Raw genomic sequence first — 22148 nt, forward strand, 5'->3', positions numbered from 1 at the left:
CCAATGTCATACATATGTATATAATAGTATATATAATATACATAACACTAGTTTTGTTTTCAAGTTTCTGGTGCTAACTCGAACCTTCGATTCTGAACCTTGAGCTGTCGACAGTGGGATACTACCCCCCCCCCACTACGCCACACACACACACACACACACACACGCACACACACACACGCAAAGATTGGGACAGGTCAAAGAAATAGAATGCCACATCTGATTCAAGCAGACCACATGGGGACCATGCCTGTCTGCATTGTTTCACTCAAATATTTTCTCCACCTCAAAAATTAATTTCTAGAGAGATTGCTTTCTCTCAGCTGCACGTTGAAACTAGGAGACTTTAACTCTGATAAATTTTTGTTTTTGTTTTCAGCAAGAAATACACACTTAAATTCAACATTTCCAGGAAGAAATTGCTCTCCCTCACACAGTTGCTGAGGCTTTCAGCACACTGTTTCATGACAAATGTGTCCCAGAAGACCAGAGCAAATCCCATGGCGAGGGACTCACTAATAAATCTTGTTGATTGATTTCGAAATGTTTAATTTGGGAGATTGGGAGAGGGGCAACCAGCAAAAAGTGAAAGTGCGAGCTGAGATTTCCATTTCTGCGGGGGGGGGGGGGAATGATTTGCAACAGACCCGCTCAGCTGTTCAACACGTGTGTTTCTTTTACACACATTAAGTAGTTTCTTCTGCAGCGCGCACGTGGATGATGGATGTGCACTCAGTTGGGTTATAGTGGGTCCAGTTAGGAAATCCACACCTTAGTATAAAGAAATAAAACCTTATCTTCCCGGAGCCATCTGCATCCCAGTGCGAAACACGCACTCAGCAAATTATAGGAGGAGAGGGATTAGTCTACACGCTGAGGGCCAGAGAGACTTAAACAGCTTTGGAACTGTTGCTTGAGGAAAGCGCAGCTGCACCTCAGGGAGTCTTCGGGCCGGTGCCTGACTCCTGCACCGGCTGCCAGGTCACTCGGAGAAGCTGGCTGGCGGAGCCTTCTCTTTCGGAAGAGCTGTCCTCTCCCTTACCCCCCTCTCCCTGGCTCCATGCCTCGGGGCAGCCTCGGAGGCGCGCCAGCAGCACTCCTCCCAACTCTACTCCACCCGAGCCTGACAGCTGGGCGGTCCCGCCTGACCCGCGGGCGGGCCGCTGCACCCTCTCGCAGACTCGCGCCCAGGAGAGCAGCGCCGCTGCGAAGGGATTGGCGGCGCGGGTCCAAAAGGCCCCCCTGCCGGGGCTGGCCGTGCCGCGCAGTTTCCATTGTGCAGCCCTGAGAATGGCCGGGGAACGCGCGCGCGCGCACATGCACACACACACACACACACACACACACACACACACACACCCTCCCTCGCACACGCGGAACCGGCTGGGCCAGGGGAGGGAGGAGGAGGGTGACGTAGCGTCCCATGGCGTCACATTGACGTCTCGCATTCCAGGCACTCTATGGAGAGGCCGCTAGGGCTCCTGTGGCATAAATGACGTGCCGAGAGAGCGAGCGAACGCGCAGCCGGGAGAGCGGAGTCTCCTGCCTCCCGCCCCCCACCCCTCCAGCTCCTGCTCCTCCTCCGCTCCCCACACACAGACGAGCTCACACCCGCTCCCTCACTCGCACACACAGACACGCGCGCACACAAGCTCCGCACACACTCTCCACTCTCTCCCGCGCGCTCACACCCCTCTCGCCCCGCGCCCTCGCCCGTGCAGAGCTGCGCGGCAGCCGGACGCCCCTCCCGGACTCACTTTGCAACGCTGACAGCGCCGGCGGTGGCCTTGGAGGTGGGAACTGCGGCGGCATCCTCCCCCCTGGTCGCGGCCGGAGCCCGGACGCCCGCGGAACCCCTCGCCGGCACTCTCCCATGAGTCGGGATCGCAGCATCCCCTGCCAGAAGCGCACCACCTCTGGGAGCCGCTGGGCTTGTACACCGCAGCCCTTCCGGGACAGCAGCTGTGACTCCCCCCCAGTGCAGATTTCGGGGCAGCTCTCTAGAAACTCGCTCTAAAGACGGAACCGCTACAGCACTCGAGTACGTATGAGATTCGCCCAGTTAATTGGGGGACTTGTTAAAAAGTTGGCGCGCTGGGAAGCGTCGCTCCCGAAATTGACAACTTTGAGTGTGGGGTTTTTCCCCCTCGCCTCCTCGCTCTGGCTTTGCTCGCCGAGTGGCCCGGTGGGTTCTGATCTGAAACTTTTCCCCTGTAGCGGGCCCGCGGGGATCTCTGAAGCTCGTGGGATTCCTCCCCCCACCCGAAGAGGCGAAAAGCCTCTAACAAAGAGGAGGACCGGGATTTGTGCAGTAGCAGCTCCAGCGATGTAATTCAGGGTATTTCGGCTCTAGTTGTCATGGTAATGATGCTCTCGGCGGCGGCGGCGGCGGCGGCGGCGGCGGCGGCGGCAGCGGCAGCGGCAGGGAGTTGCAGCTCCGGTGATGAACGGCAGTAATTTTCCTGCCTTTTAACTAGGATTGAAAATAGGGGCTTCAGTGGGTCCAAGTTAATATATCTAATGGTGACTCCCAGCTGGTTGGCTGGGAGGAAGCTTGAGAGGGAAGGGGCCTGGGCAGCAGTGGTTGGAGTTTGCAAAGGCGCTCCGGTGATCTCTGGAAACAGGGCGTAATTGTAGGAATGTGGCTTATTGTATTGAAATGAGCCTGGGGCTCTCCTAGGCACGTCTGCCTGGCGTAGCCTACTTGCCCGTATACACTTTTCCCTTCAGAGGTAATCGGGTGTAATTGCCGACTCCCGAGCCCGGACACGCGTGGGGATGGTGTTCCTTTCCTTCGGGCCTTGGCTTGGTGTGGGAATGTTTTACTCTTAACTGACTTTTGGAGAAGTTGCTCTGAGTGTTTTGCTCTTAATAGAAATAAATGAAAGTTCTCAGTGGTGAGAGGAGAGCGGTTATGAGAGCGCAGCCTGCGGAGACTGGCTTCCAAAGGCACCTCTCGAACCCGTTGGAAGCTTGGGTCAGTAGTAAGAGAGAAAGCATTTGCCCCTTGCTTCTAAAGAACGTTCCTGGAGATTGCCTTTTATTTACGCCTCTGGATTCTTCAGAGGGAAGTGCTGCAAGGAGTTTAGTAATCAGAAATCTCGGGCTGTTATCCCAGAGCCTTAGGGTGCCAGGACAGAGGTAAAGGACAAATCTGTCCTGAATCTTCTATTCCCACGACAGAGAAGTATTTCACAGAACTGAGTTGGGGAAAGAAAAAAGCTGCCCAACGCAGCTACTTAGGGACAATGAATGAAGTTAGAGTTCATTCGCGTTATCTTACCTGTATTCGGCGCTCCTAACGTGAATATCAAAGACTCCTTTGGCTAGGCAATCTCCACACCGGCTCCCTCCCCCCGCACCCACCCACTCCCTTCCCTGCGGACGCGCGCTCGCAGAAATTCTCCCCCGCGGTTTGTCTCCTCTCCCTCGGTCTTTCTGAGAATCTCTGTCTTTCCCTTTCTGTCGGTCTCTCCTCCACTCCTACTGCCCCCGCCCAACCTCCGCCCCCGCTCCCCAGGGTTGGAAACTCCGCGGAGGAGCCCCGGTCACAATGGTGCGTTTCACGGTTTCCTCCACACACTTCACCACGGGGAGGGGAACACGGGGGTGTTCCTTTCGGCTGCCCACGAGAAAGAAAGGAGCTTTGACAGAGGTAGTTATTTCTACCTAATTTACAACCCCGAGGCTCAGTGCTCCCGGCCTCGGCGGCCGCGAGCGGGAGCGACAGAACGTGTTTCCAGGCGCGGAGGCTTTGCCTAGGTAACCGGCCATGGGAGTGGGCGGGGGGGGGGGGAGCCATGGGGCTCTTGGCTCGGCTGTAGGAAACGTGGTGTGGCTTTTTCCCGCGAACGCCGGGAGCTCGAGGGGAGCCCATTCCTTGAGGAGACGCAACCCTCGCCGAGCCGAGTCAGAAGCCGATCCTCGGAGAAAGACTCTGCTCGAAAGGACCCAGGGGAGAGGGCAGGAATGAGGGCACCTACTGCAGGAGGTGGTGGAAGGTTGCTGGAGATTCGCATTAAAAATTCGGGGCGGACGGGAAGCTCCTGCTACAGCCGTGGGAAGATCCGCCCGTGCTTGCGCTAGAGCGAGCGCAAGATTTCCGTACGATCAGCTGGGGCACGGCAGGGGCTGGGGCTGGGGGTGGCAAGGGAATCCCCCGTTTCCTGGCTTTCCAGGGCTTCCCGGACCTGGGGGTTCTGTTACCCACTCTCTCCCTTCAGGCAAGCCCCTGGCGCAGGGGCGGCGGGGGACGAAACTTACACTCCCCTCTCGGCCCGCGCACCCCCGAGGTTTTTTTGGGTTGTGTTTTGGTTTTTTTCAGTTCTGTGTTCCCAACCCTCTAGAAATGAACGGGTCCAGGCAAAGGGGGCGCTGTAGGCCAGAATTTGGGGCAGGGGATCCCTCCCCTGAGGCCCGCGGAGCTGCGCTTCCAGCTACAAAGTTTCGATGAGGCTGAGCGCAGAGACGCTTGCCCGGGAGCCGCGCTTGGCGCCCTCCGGAATGTGCCCCCTCTGGGCCGCCGGATGGCCCCGAGCCTCGAAGTCGCCCACCCTCAGGGATACCGCCTGCTGGGTGCAGGGGGCCTCCCTCCGCCGACCCCACCAGCCTGGAACTCCAGCCGCCTTGTCCCCTTGTTTCCAGCGCGGGCCTATTTCCACTGTGCCCTTTTGTTTGCTTGACCCCTGGCCCCCGAAACTCGCGGCTAATAGAAGCGAAGCTCCATTAGCATTTAGAATGAAAAGCGCAGACTTTCTTAATTCCTCGGGGCATTCACGCATTCGTTCCGGACCTTGTGCATTTCCTATGCAACGTGTAAATTTTGTATTTGAGGGGTGGGGAGGGGGGGAGGACAAGAGTTGGAAAATGGCTATTTTCCGCTCGTGCACACTCACTGACCCCTTGAATTCGGGCGAAACTCTTCCTCAGGTGCTCTTTCTTTGGTTTCCTTGACTTAACGAGCTCAGAACCGGTTGTAGGGACAGAGAGATCAATTTCTGGGCGATGACAGAATACACTTTTTTTAGCCTAGGTTTAGGTGCCACAAAACGCCAGAAAGTGCAGTGTGTGCTGACAAGCTTTCTGTGGCTACCCCCGAGGTGATGTGACACTTAGTGCCCAGGGACTCCGTTCATCTTAAGCACTGCTTTCTAGCCCTTTACCATTCTTTATAATTAACATAGCATTCATAGAGACCCCCTACCAACCCGCCCCCTCCCAATACGTCCAGCCCAGACTGCGACGACCCAGATTGGTCTCACTTTGAGCTCTGTCCTCTCTCCCGGTGCCCGCAGAGCCCACTGCGGAAGAGCGCAGTCCGGCAAGCCCCCGCCCTGAGACTGGACCCTCCGCGGAGCCAGGCAGCACTGTGACCGCTTCGCCTCGCCGGACTTCCCCGCCTCCTACCCTCTCAGCCTCTGCTGGAGAGACCCACAGCCCCACCATTCAGCGCGCAAGATATCCTCCAGGTAGGTCTGAAAGCACGACCCTTTATCCCTCCCAGGTTTGGAGAGGTGGGGGATGGGGGGAGCCACACGTCCAGCAGGCAGGCTGTACCGACTTGCCCAGCGCCAGGACAGTGACTGCTGGCCACGCATTTCACAGCACAGGTGGACTCATCGCACGAAGCTCCTCTGGATACCACACCCTGTTGCTACCTAGTGGAGCAGCCAGATTAAATTAAGCCTTGCATTTCTCAAAAATATTTTTCCTAAGAAAAATGTAATGCATATAAAAGATTAGGATCTTTTTATACATTTTAATGTCTTCATTTTTGCTCTCCTTTTATATTCAGTTTATAATGCACGTAAAAGTTACAGGATCACTTTGAGCAATACAGAGCTCATGTTTGTATAAAACCCAAATCATTTGGTGCAGAAGTTTGGATTTTTGAAGCTCAGAGAAAAAGAGAAAAAGCATTTAAGCAGGAAACCAAGGAGTCAATTCGAATTGGGCAAAAGAAAGGATTGCAGGTTTTGACTCCTTACGCCTCTTTTTTTGCATTTGTTAAAGAGATGCCAGGTCCCTGGGCTGTGGTCACCAAAGATATGCAGATAAATAGAACTTAGTCCCAAGCAGACTCATCTTCTGGCTGGAGACCTCAGGAAGACATGAGGAAGAGCAATGGGTAGGGACTGGTAAGGAAGGATGACAGAAGACTAATGGAGAAATCTAGAGGTGCTGAAGGAGAACAGATGGAACATCAGGCAGTGGCCTTTCTTTTAAATCATTAGTCTTTCATTTCACCCCAACAACAAGACAGTAGGAAAAGTAATCTTTTAACATCAAACTAGAGAGTGTTTTGAAGGCCCTTCTTGAAAAATGAAGGCTTGAACTGGACTCTCCTTATCACTGCTTCTTCCAACAGGCCCTCATCACCTTTTTCCAAGTCAAGATTTCATCCCATACACACATGACTCAATCAGATTTGGAAATGTGGGTAAGAGAAAGATGTCAAAGGAAGTGTGAAGTATTGACTTTTTTTCTTTTTGCTTATTAGTCACAACTTCTATACCATAGACTCCAGGTAGAGGCTAAGCACTTGGTTTTCCTCCAGTTCAGAAAAACCAACCACCAGAAGCTGCCCATTGTATCATTTCTAGTTAGCCATAAAGAAAGGGAAATAACTAGATAAACATCCACTAGATCCAATAATTCTCAGGGCCTTCTCATCCAGCTCAACCTCTCTGAACAATAATAAGCCCCCTGGATACCCATCTCTTTGGGGGCTCAACATAGAAACTAAACCTACTAAGCGGTTGCTTTCTTTTCTAAGGGTACTAATTCTTCTGCCATAAAAAATTTGTAGACTAACTCACCTATTACAGTAGCTATAAACTGTTGTCTTAAAACAGCTACTGATATATTTTATTAGTCAGAATTGGAAAAAAAAATATATATATATACTGTACATGGCAGAGAGCACGTTTGGTGGGTGTTTTGTTGCAGCTGCTGATCTTTTTCTTTGCAGATGGCACACACTCCCCCGAGTCCATTTCCTGGGCCTGTGTTCCCACCTCTCCACCTAGCTGGCTGAAGTCATCAACAGGGGTCCAGTTTGTGTAGGCTGCTGGCTGTGTTTGGAGAAATGGGGAGGGGGTGGGAGAAAGCGACCACAACGTGTGTGGGTAGGCTCAGTTGGCACTCATAAAATGTTAGAATGTCAGTCTCCCTTGGCCAGTAAGTCCCACATAGGACACCCCCCCTTTTTTTTAACCAACTCATAAATGTATAAATCAATGTGTGTGACTTGGGGGACTCCTGGCCTCTTTCCCCAAAAATAAACCAATAGAGCATTCACTGGCTTTCTTTTTGTCCTCCCAACTTCTGGCTGAGACCACCCCCAATTAGTTTATAGGACTTAAAACCACTTTGTAAAAACACCACTGGGCTTATGAAGGAAGAAATCAAATTTTCCAGATCTGGTGGTGGACAAGGGCAAGGGAAGGAAGGTGGGCACAGAGATCCCCAGGAGTCCTGGTTTTGGCATCCTGTGCCCCTTTGACAGTCTGTCAAGGATTCTGCTTTCTTCCCAGGAAAGAAAGTAAGCATGGAGCTTTAAATCTATGCTACCAGAAGGAGGAAAAGATGTCACTTCCTATCCCATTTCCCAGATTAGAGAGCAATGAATTCAGTGCTACCTGTCAGCTAGAAGAGAGTGCTGACTTGCTTCTGAAAGACCCTTTTCCCTGTCCCTTTGTCCTGCAGATATGCCCTGCGTTCAAGCCCAGTATAGCCCTTCGCCTCCAGGTTCCAGTTATGCAGTGCAGACCTACGGCTCGGAATACACCACGGAGATTATGAACCCAGACTACACCAAGCTGACCATGGACCTTGGCAGCACTGAGATCACGGCCACGGCCACTACGTCCCTGCCCAGCTTCAGTACCTTCATGGAGGGCTACTCGAGCAACTACGAACTCAAGCCCTCCTGCCTGTACCAAATGCAGCCGTCTGGGCCACGGCCCTTGATCAAGATGGAGGAGGGCCGCGCGCACGACTACCACCATCACCACCATCACCACCATCACCACCACCACCACCAGCAGCAGCAGCAGCAGCAACCTTCCATTCCGCCCCCCTCCGGCCCGGAGGACGAGGTGCTGCCCAGCACCTCCATGTACTTCAAGCCGTCCCCGCCGTCCACACCCACCACGCCGGGCTTCCCTCCGCAGGCGGGGGCGCTGTGGGACGACGCGCTGCCCTCGGCGCAGGGTTGCATCGCTCCCGGCCCGCTGCTCGACCCGCCGATGAAGGCGGTGCCCACGGTGGCCGGCGCGCGCTTCCCGCTCTTCCACTTCAAGCCCTCGCCGCCGCACCCGCCCGCGCCCAGCCCGGCCGGCGGCCACCACCTGGGCTACGACCCGACGGCCGCCGCCGCGCTCAGCCTGCCACTGGGAGCCGCCGCAGCCGCCGCCGCCAGCAGCCAGGCCGCCGCGCTCGAGGGCCACCCATACGGGCTGCCGCTGGCCAAGAGGGCGGCCGCGCTGGCCTTCCCGCCGCTCGGCCTCACGGCCTCCCCCACCGCGTCCAGCCTGCTGGGCGAGAGCCCCAGCCTGCCGTCGCCGCCCAACAGGAGCTCGTCGTCAGGCGAGGGCACGTGCGCAGTGTGCGGGGACAACGCCGCCTGCCAGCACTACGGGGTGCGCACCTGCGAGGGCTGCAAGGGCTTCTTCAAGGTGAGCGCACGCCTCCTCCTGGCGCCCCCTCCCCCCTGCAGCCAGCCTCCTGTGCCACCCGCTCAAGTGAGCAGCCAAGGGGTGCTTTCCTGTAGCCCTTCCTGGCACCTTCACATGCGCTCTCTCAGGGGGGTTTAACTTGAGGTCCATTACAGGAGGCCGAGCCGGATGGACTCCAGGGGGCCGTGAACCTCCTGACATGGCTTTACCTCAATGAACATTTTTCCAGAGGGAACCTTCAGCATATTGAGATTGAATTCTGGCCACCCGGTAGCTATTTTTATTAACAGTGTCTTGAAGGTGGTTATTAATTATCCTTGTTTCACAGATGAGGAAATGGAGGCTGGGAGATGTTACTCAGCTACCCCAAGACACACGTTCAGAGCGAGAGGGAGGCAGGATGCCAAGTCACGTTTGCATGATCCCAAAGTGTGCACCCTCGTCCAAGATCTGCAGCAACAGAATAGACAGGAGCAAGTGGCTGATGCACTCTGGGGCAGCTCCCTCTGTGGAAGACAGAAGCTGGGTCTCACCAGTCCCCTCCAACTCTGTGCCACATGCAGTGCCAGGTGTAGATGCTGTTCATTAGCTCAGCCCCAAACGGGACTTTTACAGTTCGAGGGGCTTCAGCCTCCCCCATAGTTTACCTGGGAGGAGGCTGAGGCCTAGGAGAAGTCTTGTGCAGGCTAGAAATGGTGACTTAGTGGCAAGTTTGGCAGTTTCAGCCAGTTTCTTTCAACTCTTGAGGCCAGTGCTCTCTCTACCACTGAAGAAGAGCCCTTGTTCTCTTGCTGCTCTACTTTTGCTATTGACTCCCAGACTTCTTCAGACACTTAATTCTGTGCCACCCTCCCTACTCCCCTGGCCATTATCTCAGGCATTTGCAAACCCACAAATGTTTTCCCACAGGAACCACTCCCTAGCCTCCAGTGCTGGGCAGGGTGGAGGGAGAGGGGAAGCTAGATGCTGATTGGGTAATTGGTATGGGGGGCCAATAGGATATATCTGGGAGTGTGCTAAAATTGGAGTCAGAACATTCAAATAGGAGTCCTTGATCTTGTCACCTACCAGTCTATGACGCTGAGCATGATATGCCTTTCTAGGCTTCAGTTTTCCAGTCAGGTGAATAAAATTCAGAGAAGGACTATGAGTACTAAATTAGATAAGACATTTATGAATGCACTTTATAATCTTTAAATGGCCATAGAACACTAGTTCATTATCAAATGAAACCTGCAGAGTATTTGTAAAAATGCACATGTTTGTGGATTGGTATACCTACCAGCAAGCAATAATTATTTTTGATCTGGAGTTAGGATTCGTGTGCTTAATTAAATTCTGCAGATATATGAGAAAATGCTTGTGGAAAGACTTTGCGCTATGCTAAGTGCCATACAGGAGGTATGTTAAATGTAGAACCCTCAGGTTAGTCTTCTTCTTCTTCTTCTTCTTTTTTTTTTTTCTTAACTACCCAAGCTTTAGCAGGGTTACTTTCAAGTTAACCACTTTCCTTTAGCAGATTTCATTTTCACAGTATTTCAGTGGAAATGCTGGTGGGCAAGGAAACAGGCAGCCAGAAAGGGTAAAAGAAAGGAAAAAAACAATTAAGAGAAGTACGATTAACCCACAAATATAATCACCTCTGAATAATTGAGAGTTAACCAAAATACAGGAATGGTAATACATTCCTAGTCTAGAAATGTCAATTAAGTGTTCCCCAACAGCGTCCCTTTTCTGCAGCAATGCCTTGAAAACAAATCTATACTTGAAAGGGTGGGGGTAGGATCAGGGAGAACCACCCCACAGATCTGTTAATTAAAGGAACAGGAGCTGGTTTGACCCAGTGGCTTTCTACCATTAAATTGAATTCTTTAAAAATGTGACACGAAGTGCAGTTAATGATGGGCATTCAGTAATTGAACCGTAACGATCTCTCCTTGTCCTTAAACTGTGCAGGCACACACAAATGTGGGGAAGCTTTCAGGTTATTGGGAAAATGTATACCTGAAGCAAAATGCCACCAGCACTCAAACTGGCAGAGAGCCTTGAGGATGATGGCAAGAAATAGAGTTTTAGAAATTACTGCATGTCCAATGAAAGAGAGCTTCATTCAGAAAACATAAGTTTCCTACCCTTAAAGACTGTTGAGAATTTAAATGCTGGAAATTCAGAAATACGTTTGTGTTTTGGAATTTTGCATTTTAAACTAAATGGATCTGGCTTTGGTAGATTTTTTAAGTTTTATATAAGCAATTTAGAAACCATTTCCTGAAATGAAATTAAAAGGCGATAGGATGAAAACTAATACGTGGGGGTTGAGGATTGCTAAAAGTAAAAGATTGAAAGTAAATCTAGAATTTTGGACCCAAAATAGATCACCAATCCCAAATTATCTCGATTTCTTTCTTTTTTTCCTTTTTTTTTTAAATGCAGCCCAGGCTTACCAAATAAAATTCAACTTTCTGCTCTATCTAGAGTTGTATAGATTCAGGTGATTTCTGAATGATTTCCCCCAAGTGGTAAATACACATCCGTTTGCACAAGTGTCTTTAACTTTTAAAAAGTAAATCATTATTTTGAAAATCTGGAGCATAAAATACGCTTTAATTATTTCTCCATGTGTCATTTAAAAATATATGTGATTCTGAAGAATACAACATCATCTTATATCCAAGTCCAAGTTTTATGATGTGTCATTTACAATATGGCTATTTTGATGTCTATGTCAATAGTCATTTTTGAAATGACCTATTAATGGAAATTTTCATTGAAAATTTATGGCTCTCATATTTCTTTCTTTTACTCTTTTCTGGGTTTTTTTCCTTCTATGTGGTAGTGGTTTTTAGTAACCAATTTTAAGATTTTGCTTTGAAAAATCAGAAATGACCAGTTTACTATACATATTCTCTTAAGAGAATATTCTTTTAATATGTATTATCTTAATATTTTAAAGGTTAAATAAATGATATAGGCCGATTGAGTGATTTTTTTGTTTTTGCATTAAAACATTTCCTATATGGTGTAACTAGTCAAGTCCTCATTTTGCTTTTTAAGATTTCATCTCTATTGGGGAACAAAGCCAGTTACTGTGATATTTGACTTACAATAGTGATAGCCAACAAAGTACATCCCAGATAATTTTGATTTTATTTTAATAAGGTCAGCAATAATCAGGGGAGTGGAACAAGTAGAAAATTGTTCCCAAAGGGATATTAAAAGTGGAGATAATCTAATCCTCCAAGGTATGATATGTTGACCTGGTAATTTCAGATATGATTTTATCATTCAGACTTGGGTGTCTCCTGAGACTTGCTTCAGAACAATCCGAGATGATTTTCATTGTCAGCAGCTAACACTAATAAAATTGTTTTTCCTGCAGGCTAGCGTGTTAGGAAATTAAATTTATCTAATTATACGAATTGCACTGTCGCTTTTCACATTGTAATTAAAATACATCTTGTCAGGTCCTACCTCTTTCCAGAAACTATTAGTTGACTATCTCTGTATTGTGTTTTCTCAGAGAACAGTTCAGAAAAATGCAAAATATGTTTGCCTGGCAAATAAAAACTGCCCTGTAGACAAGAGACGTCGAAACCGATGTCAGTACTGTCGATTTCAGAAGTGTCTCAGTGTTGGAATGGTTAAAGAAGGTATGGACATAATGCTTTTTGTTCAGCTTGTTTACACATATTCTTAGATATCACTGAAAAAAATGTTAATATTGACGTTGGGATGGGTGAATTTTCCTAGTTTCCCCTTCTTTCCCACATTTTATTTTTATGGTGTATATTAGCATTTAAAAATAGCTGAGGACCACTTATTCTAATTTCTCAAAATCAATAGAGAGCTTGTGTACATACATCTCTGTTCTATTTAAGAAGGAGACTTTTAGGGCTAATTCATTACCAAATGTAAGTATGGGTGGCTTTTATTCTGCTTGTTTCAACTCTCATTAAATCATTGTGCGCATATTATTCCAAACTTACTGCCACCTTTAAATGGTTGGTCCCATTAATGATTGCTCCACTGTAATGTGTTTTGATTCCTTTTTGTGATTTATGGCTCTTCGTGGATATCTCTGAAGACATTTTTTCTTTCTTTCTCTTGGTATCAGTTGTCCGTACAGATAGTCTGAAAGGGAGGAGAGGTCGGCTGCCTTCCAAACCAAAGAGCCCATTACAGCAGGAACCTTCTCAGCCCTCTCCACCTTCTCCTCCGATCTGTATGATGAATGCCCTTGTCCGAGCTTTAACAGACTCAACACCCAGAGATCTCGATTACTCCAGAGTAAGTTTTGTGATGTCCTGCTTTTCGAATGAATGATCAGAGTCTCTATTCGTGATACTACTAACGACAGTAGATTGAATGACTTTGTGCCTGGCACTGTACTAAACAGTTTTCATACCTCTCCTATATTTCTCACTTCATTTAGCAATTCCGGTGCGTCCATTGCACCAAATCATTTTTGCCTTATTGGATCTCTAAATGCCTTAACAAATGACCCTGATGGTGCTGCACCTGTCATACCATTGTTGTAGGATTCCTGGTGGTTGTGCCAACGAAAATCTGCACAGGTGAATTACAGTGTGTAGATTTCTTTCACGGTTTAGAGGAAATGACTACCAATTTTTTTCATATTGTGATCACACCATCTGGGTGGGCCTCAAGTTATCCTTAAGCAGTTTACCCAACTGCATGGGCATTGATTGACCTGCCCTCTGAATAGAGGCACTAGACCACTGATGGAGAGGAGCAAGCTCTGGCTTTGAAATTGGGAGGTGTCAGGGACACTGGGATGGAATGCTGCCTCTGCTGCTTCCTGCCTGTGTCACCTGGCTCCTGCTCTTGGCTTTCTCATCCCCACAGTGGAGATGATTACAATATTTAACCCCAGCGGGATGTTTTGAACATCAGTCACACACGAATGATGGTTTTGAAAAACATAAAATAAGCACCAATATTGTTATTGAAGTCAACCAAGGCATATCAATATTTTTATTTCATATGAGGTATAGTAAAATGTCATCAGCTTGAACTGTGAAAATTCCTGGAAATTTGGATAACACAGAGGAGGACCATGAGAAGGGATTTTCTGAGCAAATGTATAAACTTTACTGAAAGGCAGTTTTGAAAAAGACTTAGAAGAGAAACTTCTAATAAGATGGGGTCTCACCAGAGTTGGAAAGAAAGGGGGAAAAAAACACAGTTATTGAGCTATTTCTACATGCTAGACATTGTGGTGTGTTGTCTCATTTCATCATTTAAAAAACCATGAACGGTGAGGATGGTTACCCCCTCTCTGATACAAGAAAACTTATAAACACAGTTTGCACACAGATGAGAGAGAGGCAAGTCCAGGGATCTCCAGTTGGTTGATCTGGCTTAGCAGCTACTTCCAGATTGCCCTCCCCAGGTCTCATCAGTATTTCAGGTTTTTGACAGAAGAGCTGGCAAAGATGTGTGTATATCTGCTTCGTGCCCTCCTTTTGGGTTGCAGTGTTGACAGAAATGAAGGGGTGATTCGTAAACCCGCTGTGATCCTCCTTCCCTCCTCCTCAGCCTCATTATAGGCGGTTAAGCCTCCTCTCCACACCTGATCACAAGACTTCACATGAGAATCATGGTAGATCCTTAGCACCAAAGGTTGAGGACTCTTATTCTGATTACAAGTAGCATCTCTTAACTAAAGTCAAGTCTCAAATAATAGTATAACAGAATAATGCAATGGTTAAGGACTTAGGCTTTGGAAACATGCAGGCCTAGGAGAAAATCCAAACAACCATCATTTAGTAGATGGGTGACCTTGAGCAACTGACTAAACCCTTTAATGTCTCAGTTTCCTCATCTGTGTGATAGAGTAATAACAATGATATCTACTTCCTGGGGTGGTTTGTGAAGAAGATTCAATAGGATGGTACTTGTCAAAGCTTTAGCACAGTACGCTGTACATTATCTCCTTGACCAACCTTTCCTACTTTACCATTTGTTTGAATGTATTAATAAGTGTGAACACAACAAATGTCAGGCACCATCCAGCAATACCATTAAGGTAAGGTATCTGTTTCACAGATGAGGAGATTAAAACTGGAGAGGTGAAAGGAGTGACTTACCCAAGGTCACCTAGCCATGCATCAGAGAGACAATTAGAAGCCAAGTGTGTTGGACCCCAAAATCTGAGCCCCTGCATACCATGCTTCCTTCCCTGTGTCTCTGGTTTCAATGAGAGTGGGTGCTAGAAAGGCATTTGGGAATAAAGATGTCTCCTCCCTGAAGCAACTTTGGCCTCCCCTTGTGCAATTACTCTGAATTAATGAAGCTGTTCCCCACTGCCAACACTGAGGCTGTCGCACACAGTCTGACGTTGTTCCAGGGTATTGGAAATCACTAATGATGATCAGTGCAGAGATTTTAGGCCCCAAAAGTGATTTTTTGGCCCAAAATTATCCATTTATTGGTCTACATGGCCTAATTAGTCATTCAGTGGCAAACCCTCTCCAGCACTTTGAATTGCCCCAGCTGGGAACTGTCTCCACACAGAAAAATCAATCCAGTGTGTTTGCTTGCCTCTGCACTATTCAGTGTGTTAGACTAGAGTCATCATCCTCATCAACAAACATTTATCCAATTTAATTGTTAGCTTTGTCCAAAATAGCAGATTGACCATGCCTGAGTCTGGGTCACATTGATACTACCTTGGGAGCCTTGCTCAATTCTGTAAAGCATATTTATTTTAATTGCATTGTTTTGGAATCAGATTGAACCTCATAACTTGGATTCTCCTGCTTTGAGATAGCTTTACAAAATTATCAAAACTTGGACCAAAATCAATTAAATTAAAAGACTTTTTAAAAATACAGTGAGTTTTCATCAAAAACTTGGATGAAGGCATAGAAGGCATGCTGATCACATTTGCAGATGACAGAAAGCTGGGAGGGATCGCTAATATGATGGATGTCAGTATCAACATTCAGAGTGATTTCGACAGGTTGGAACAGGATGGGCTGAAGCCATCATGAACAAAGTTAACAAAAATAAATATGAAGCTCGGTATTTAGAATTTTAAAGCATGGGAGAGCCTTGGCCCATCGGTAGTTCATGTTAAGAAGATCTTGAGGCTTTATTCCATGCACACTCACTATGAACAACAAAGTACATGTGTGGTGGAAGGAAGGGATGCTAGGTTACCTTGGGCTGCAGTGGTAAAAGTATAGGACCAGAACCAAGTTGGTGGTGGTCCCATAGACTGTCCTGTGAGACCACACTTCAAGGATTAAGTCCAGTCCCAAACTGGAGTTTAAGAGGGATGTGGACACAGCTTTTCTGGAAACTTGCAAAGGATCGTTGGAGAAAATGAAGATAACTGGATGAGAAGGGAAAAAGTTTGGCAGGACTAGGTCACCCTTTTACCCTGTGGAAAGAAGACTGGTGCTCCCAAGGGCAAATCTAGAGGGAGAAGAAGGGGGCCCCTTCCAGCTCATTCTGAAGATAAGGATGAGCTCTCTGAGCCACAAGAGCTCCTGTGGAAGTAACTAAGAAGTAACAACCCAAGAAGTAACTAAGGAGAACACATAACAGGATTTCTCACAAGCAGAGAAGTTATTTTGGAAGTTGAATTCCTTCCAATTCTAAAATTTAGTGATTCTGGGGTTTACTTTGTTGTCCCAAATGCAAACGGTTTTTTCATTTATATGAATTTATATTTATGTACACATATATATTAATAATATGTGTTAAGTAACTTGTTATTTAACAAGATTCAACTTGCTTTGATCTCTAAAAAACATTAACATAAAATGAAGTAAAATGAATTTATTGAGTGCCTACTTTGAGCTAGGCGCTATCTCATATGTTCTTACACAATTTCACTTACGCCACAGCTTTACGTGTTATAATTTATGGTTTCAGTAATTTTTTTAGGAATGCCATTCATTGAAATTCAGTTTTCTTAATACCTTTTCTTTATGCTTATATACGCATGTGTGTATATGTATATTAATGTGTATATATATTCAACACAAATTTACAGAACTGGAGGTGACCTTGAGATCATCTAATCCAACCCCCATAATTTCAGAGGAGTAAATAGAGGCTTAAAGGAGTTAAGTGCCTTGCCTAAGGTCAGTGGCAGAACCAGGGCTAGATCCAAGTCTCATCACTGCAAGTATTAAGTTTCTGTTTCACCATACTGCCATTTCTATTTAGTGACAATTTACTAGGGTTTTTTTAATTTATTTTTTTTTTAATTTATTTATTTTGGGAGAGACAGAGACAGCGTGAGTGGGGGAGGAGCAGGCAGTGAGAGAGAGGCACAGAATCCCAACCAAGCAGGATTGGGATGAAAACTGTGAGATCATGACCTGAGCTGAAACCAAGAGTCAAGTCGGACACTTAACTGACTGAGCCACCCGGGCACTCCTCACTCCTCACTAGTTCTTTTTTTAAATAGAACCCTTATTAAGTTTTTAGAAATTACAATAATAGTAATATATGCCCATTGGTTTTTTAAGGTAACCCTTTTAGAAGAGGATAAAGCGAAAAATGAAAGTCTCTTCTTCATTTATTCCTGACTAATCCCACTCCTCAGCGGTTAACAGTTTCGTGTGTGTCCATAACTTACTACATTTAAATAAGAATTTGCCCTGTCAGACTTGCATCAGACAGTTGACTTGACCAAGACAACTTATTGACATGACTATGCCAGTTTCCCCTGTGAATCAGGTAAATAGAGAAAGGAGAAAATGTTTGCCCGCAGGTGTGTTCTAACCTTCTTGTTCAGGCATGTGTGCCTTTAAGGTAGTAAGTGAGCGGGTTTTTCTCATTTGTGGGAAAGGGAGGTTGAGGGGTTGCGTTCCAGGTCACAGAGGGAATGCATGTTTTAGAGGCCAGAGAGAGAGAGAGCTCCTCGCTCTGTGAAAGTGTTCCTGGCTCTGGGACCTTCACTTCTCCTTTGGGCCAAACTTCTCTCCTTCAAAAGTGAGCTCAGATCATTGTATATCAGGGCAGTCAAAACATGTCATGTTTGATTTGTTTCTCCTTGAAATGTAGCTATTCTCTGTCCCACAGTTGCTTTTCATTTAGCAATACAAGTATATATAGATACTGGGCTTGGCTTCAGAGCCTGCATAATTACTGATGAGGAAATATACTTCAGGTCCTCATTAGTTGGTCATTTCAAGTATTTTTCAGGAAACTAGGATGTTGCTTGGTAATTGGTATCACTCAGTGTAGTAAGAGATTCCAAATACAAGAGATGCTGCTGGGATAAAACCAGGCACCAGCAAATGGCATTTAAATATGTTAACAAGAAACAACGGGGCGAACGCGTGTTAGACTACAAAGTAAACAGTATAAAAACTCTGCAAAAAAACTGTTTCATGAAGCTACTCAGAAAACCTCTCAAATTGCCACCAATTCCCTAGATGATTTCAGGCCAGCTCCTGCACTTTCGTTTCCTCAACTGAATGGTGAGGAGATTGGACTAAATGCACTGCCACGATCCCTTCCAGCCTTCTTCCCTGACCCTCTGACCATTACACTTGCTGTAATTCCACTGTGGGTAGGGCTCAGCATTTCCCAAAGTGTGGTGTGCCAAAGGACCTCGGGTGTTTGCTTAAGAATTCAGATTCCTGGGCAACACCCAGACCTACAGAATCAGAACGGGGAGCAGAGGAGGAGGCAGACAGAAATCTGTTTTTTAACAAGTGCCTCAGATGACCTGTTGACACACTAGGGGTTGAGAATCACCAATATAGTTTAATAAGAACAATCCAGTTTTACCTCAAATCTATTTCCCAGCCTTTTTTGAGACTAAGAAGGGATGGGCAATAGACATAAAAATTTTCCGGAAAGTAACTAAGTCGTTTAACAAATATTTATTGAATGGCTACTGGGTGTCAGGCACTGTTCTGGAGCAGCAGACACATTTTTGAGCAAAAGAGTCCCACCCTCATGCAGCTGACATGAAGGATAGAGAAAGTAAGCAAATGTATAACTGTGGTGATGCCATCAGTGGGAGGAGAGGAGGCTTTTTTGTTTATTATTATTTTTTTTTTTAGCAGGGGAGGCGGTTAGATCAGAAAAGAAGAAATTTGGGGGAAAACATATTCATTGCCAGTTTTTAAAGTGTCACTTTTTATAGTGTAAGAACCTAAGAATATGTGTACGTAGTTTGGCTCATATGTAGTGATCACATCTAAAATGTATAAAGAAATATAAAGACTCAGGGAAAAATAATCTTCTACAGGGAGATAAAACGTTCTTAGGACATTTTACATAGTTAGCCTGGACTGGCAGTGAGAGAGTAAATAATATCAGATTCCATTCTGCTATGAAAATGTCACATTGCTAATGTAGGGCTGGCATTCACCAAGGGTCTCACTGGATTCCCATTCGAATAATTTATTTTAGGCCAGCGTTGTTTCTGAAGTCTGATCTACACAGCCATATTATTGCCATATGGAAACTAACCTCTGTGGTTGTTTTCAGCTTTAGATTCTCATTCTAGGTAATTTGGAGAAACTTCCATCAGACATTAGCTGTATCCTCTTCTAAATGGCTAGTAAATATAATACTGTGTCTTTGATTAGGAGTAAAGACAGATTTTTTGATGGATCTGTTATGCATACAGGCTGGAATAAAAAGCATAAACAGGAAAAAAAAGATTCATTTTTTTAAAGTCATTCTCTGTTTCACCAAAATTCAATTGGAATGATCAATAAACAAATGTTTCCAGATTTTCTCTGGTGAACCCCAAGCCTGCCTAGCCCAGAGACAGAGTAATGTAGAGGAGAACAGAAGCAGAGAATGGGGATCTGGTTCATCCAACTCCAGGGCCAGTATGCCTTGGTGAGGTTTGATAAAAACTGCTAGGCCAGGCGAGAAAGTATCTAAAATGTTTTGTTCTGTTTCTTTAAATCTTATGTTCAGTAGATGCAACACTGGGTTTGTCTTTTCCTCTAGCATTGGATGCTGACCCACCAGTCACCCCCAAGTTACTGGTGGCTCAGGCTGAATCCAGTTTGGCCCCAGAATTCTGGAATGTGGACCAGAATCACTGCAGGTGAAGCCCAGAGGGTCTGGCTGGAGTCTGGCACGCCAGGCCTGCTGGCTTTTCTCCTTGCTGGACTCCATCACAGACAACTACCCACGCAGGGTACACAGGGACTACATCTCCCTGTGTGCAGGATGCATGAAATGTGAGCCTAGCAGGGACAGAGCCCTGCAGAGGATGCTGGGTGGAAGCTAAACACTCCAGAGGATTCTGAGCAAATATTGAAAGCAGAGTGATTATTGAGTTGTGAGCCATGATTTCAGAGAAGTCAGCACAGGAGGGAGCTGCTAGGTGCCATTCCTAGGGAAAAGTTTACAACCTTTGGTCTTTTTAACCAAACATACAATTGTTTAACATACTATTTTAAAACAAAATAATTCTGAATCAGTGTCAAATTCCAGGCAATAACATCATACCTGGTATGATTAGCAACACTTAGAATCATCGAATGCAAGAACCAACATTTGGAACATTTGCCAGGATAGATGATAGTCTGTGCCATAAAAATACACCTTAACAAATTTCAAAGAATAGAAAACAGACAATGTCTGTTGTCAAACCACAATGGAATTAAACTAGAAATCAATAAGAGAAAGACAGCTGAATGCAAAGAGCCAGATGGAATCTTCAAAATCAGGTAGCCCAGTCCCTTCCTTCTCCAGAGAAGTTAAGTGACTTGTCTAGGGCAGCACAGCAAGTCAATACTAGAGCCTGGGGGAGGACCCCATGACCTGCTGCCTGGTCCAACATTCTTTTCTCTACTCCAGTTATCACTCAGGAGTTTCACATGTAGAGCTGTCGGCTTCCTAGAGGGCGTTTTCCTCCTGTCCTTGGAGGTCATATGGAATTAGATTCATATAAGAAGAGAAAGCAAAAAAATAAAATAAAATCCCTTTTTCTACTCTCCTCCAGTTAGTAGTGTATGTGCTGAAAGAAAGTGTTGGGAAGTGTCATGACACCAGGATCATGCTGACATCCTTGACTATCTGTGGGAAGAAGGACTACTTCCTTCTCCTGGACTTTGCTCCCGTAGAGTCCCACCACATCACAGAAACATCCAGGGCTTCAGAGAACCCAAGCCCTGTGTGGGATTATTGAGAGCGGAGGAGCCAGGACTCCAAACTGGACCTGATGGATCCTAGAAAGTCAGGGCTGAGGATTGGAAATCTTCCAGTTTTTTCTAACTTTCCCCTTTCCCCATTTTATAAATAAGGAAGTGGAGGGACAGTGTTAGTTCCAAGTATCATAATCGTTATCAGTATCGTCATCATTGTCATCATCAATCATCTTCCTTATCCTGGGCCCTTCACGAATATTATCACATATAATCCTTACAACAGAATCTTGAGGAGGCTATTATCCCCATTTTACAGAGGAGAAAACTGAGGCTCAGAAAAGTGAAGTCTTTTACCCCAGGTAGCTAAAGTAAGCAGCAGAGCTACATTACTTTACAAATTAGGGGCCTGGACAAATCTAGAATTAAAGCAGCTGGGCCCTCCGGCTGATGGTGTCTTTTGTTATTTCGTATGCCTCCTGGGAATGCAGAAAGGGGAAAAAAAGAGACCCAATTGAGAGAAATGTCTCATTTCCTCATGTCTATGTTCTCAGTTGGTACCTAGTGCTTACTGGCAGTTCTTCCTCCAGTCAGGTTAGGGCGTTGTGGCAAACCTAGGCAGTCCCGTGACTATTCTTTCATTGCACAATATGCAACAACACTTTATTGGGTGTCCATTATGTGCCAGTCACTGTGCTGCTGACAAAACATGGGACCAAATGAATACACACCCGGAGACCTCCAATTAGAGCAAAGCAAAATGCTTTTTAAAACTATCCCACAGCTACCAGTTGGGAACATCAGACACATTAACAGCCAGGAAGTGTAGGAGCGGAACACACAGGGCCATGTTTAAGTCTTAACTGGACCACTGTTGGTCGTGTACCTTGGGAAAGTCTCTTAACCTCTCTGAATTCCCTCTGAGCCTGAGTTTTCTCATCTGCAAAATAAGGATTAAAATCCATATCCCAGGAGGAGCTGAGAGAAAGGACGCAAATGCACACTCAAGGAAATGATGCACATATTTACCTGAATGTTTCTGCAGATGTCTTAAGTCTCTGTGTTGTTGGTTGTCCCTTGATTATTATCTTGGTATATCAATCTTCCTGCCTAAAGCAGGAAAGATTTTTTTCCTCCAGTGACTCAAGCAACCTTGACTCTGCCAGAATATCCAAAAGCTGGGCAGGAACTTCATTCCTACTTGTACCTTTCTTCTCCTGGGATCCTTTAGATCAATGCCATCCAGTAGAATATTCTGCAGTGATGGAAATATGCTATATACCACACATGGCTTTTGAGTACTTAAAATATGGCTAGTGTGACTGAGGAACTGAATTTTCTTTTTTTTTTTTTTTTTTAACTTCCA

At 46.2% G+C, this 22148-nt stretch overlaps 1 protein-coding gene across 2 annotated transcripts in view; it reads left to right on the plus strand.

The window, feature by feature from the left end:
- Positions 1–1449: 1449 nt before the first annotated feature.
- The window catches only part of NR4A3 (nuclear receptor subfamily 4 group A member 3), a 40523-nt gene continuing 19824 nt past the window's right edge, over positions 1450–22148 (plus strand). The window contains exons 1-6 of one of the 2 annotated variants that reach the window (XM_025934750.2): positions 3665–3762; positions 5295–5468; positions 6368–6439; positions 7708–8678; positions 12199–12328; positions 12793–12965. In XM_025934750.2, coding sequence (XP_025790535.1) covers positions 7710–8678; positions 12199–12328; positions 12793–12965 — 1272 coding nt within the window. In that variant the 5' untranslated portion in view covers positions 3665–3762; positions 5295–5468; positions 6368–6439; positions 7708–7709. Of the gene's footprint in view, positions 2042–3664; positions 3763–5294; positions 5469–6367; positions 6440–7707; positions 8679–12198; positions 12329–12792; positions 12966–22148 lie in introns of those variants that run through there. The other variant, XM_086683590.1, reaches the window with a different exon arrangement.

This window comes from Puma concolor, chromosome D4, assembly GCF_028749965.1.
Source record: "Puma concolor isolate L17-30 chromosome D4, mPumCon1.1.hap2, whole genome shotgun sequence".
NCBI lineage: Eukaryota > Metazoa > Chordata > Mammalia > Carnivora > Felidae > Puma > Puma concolor.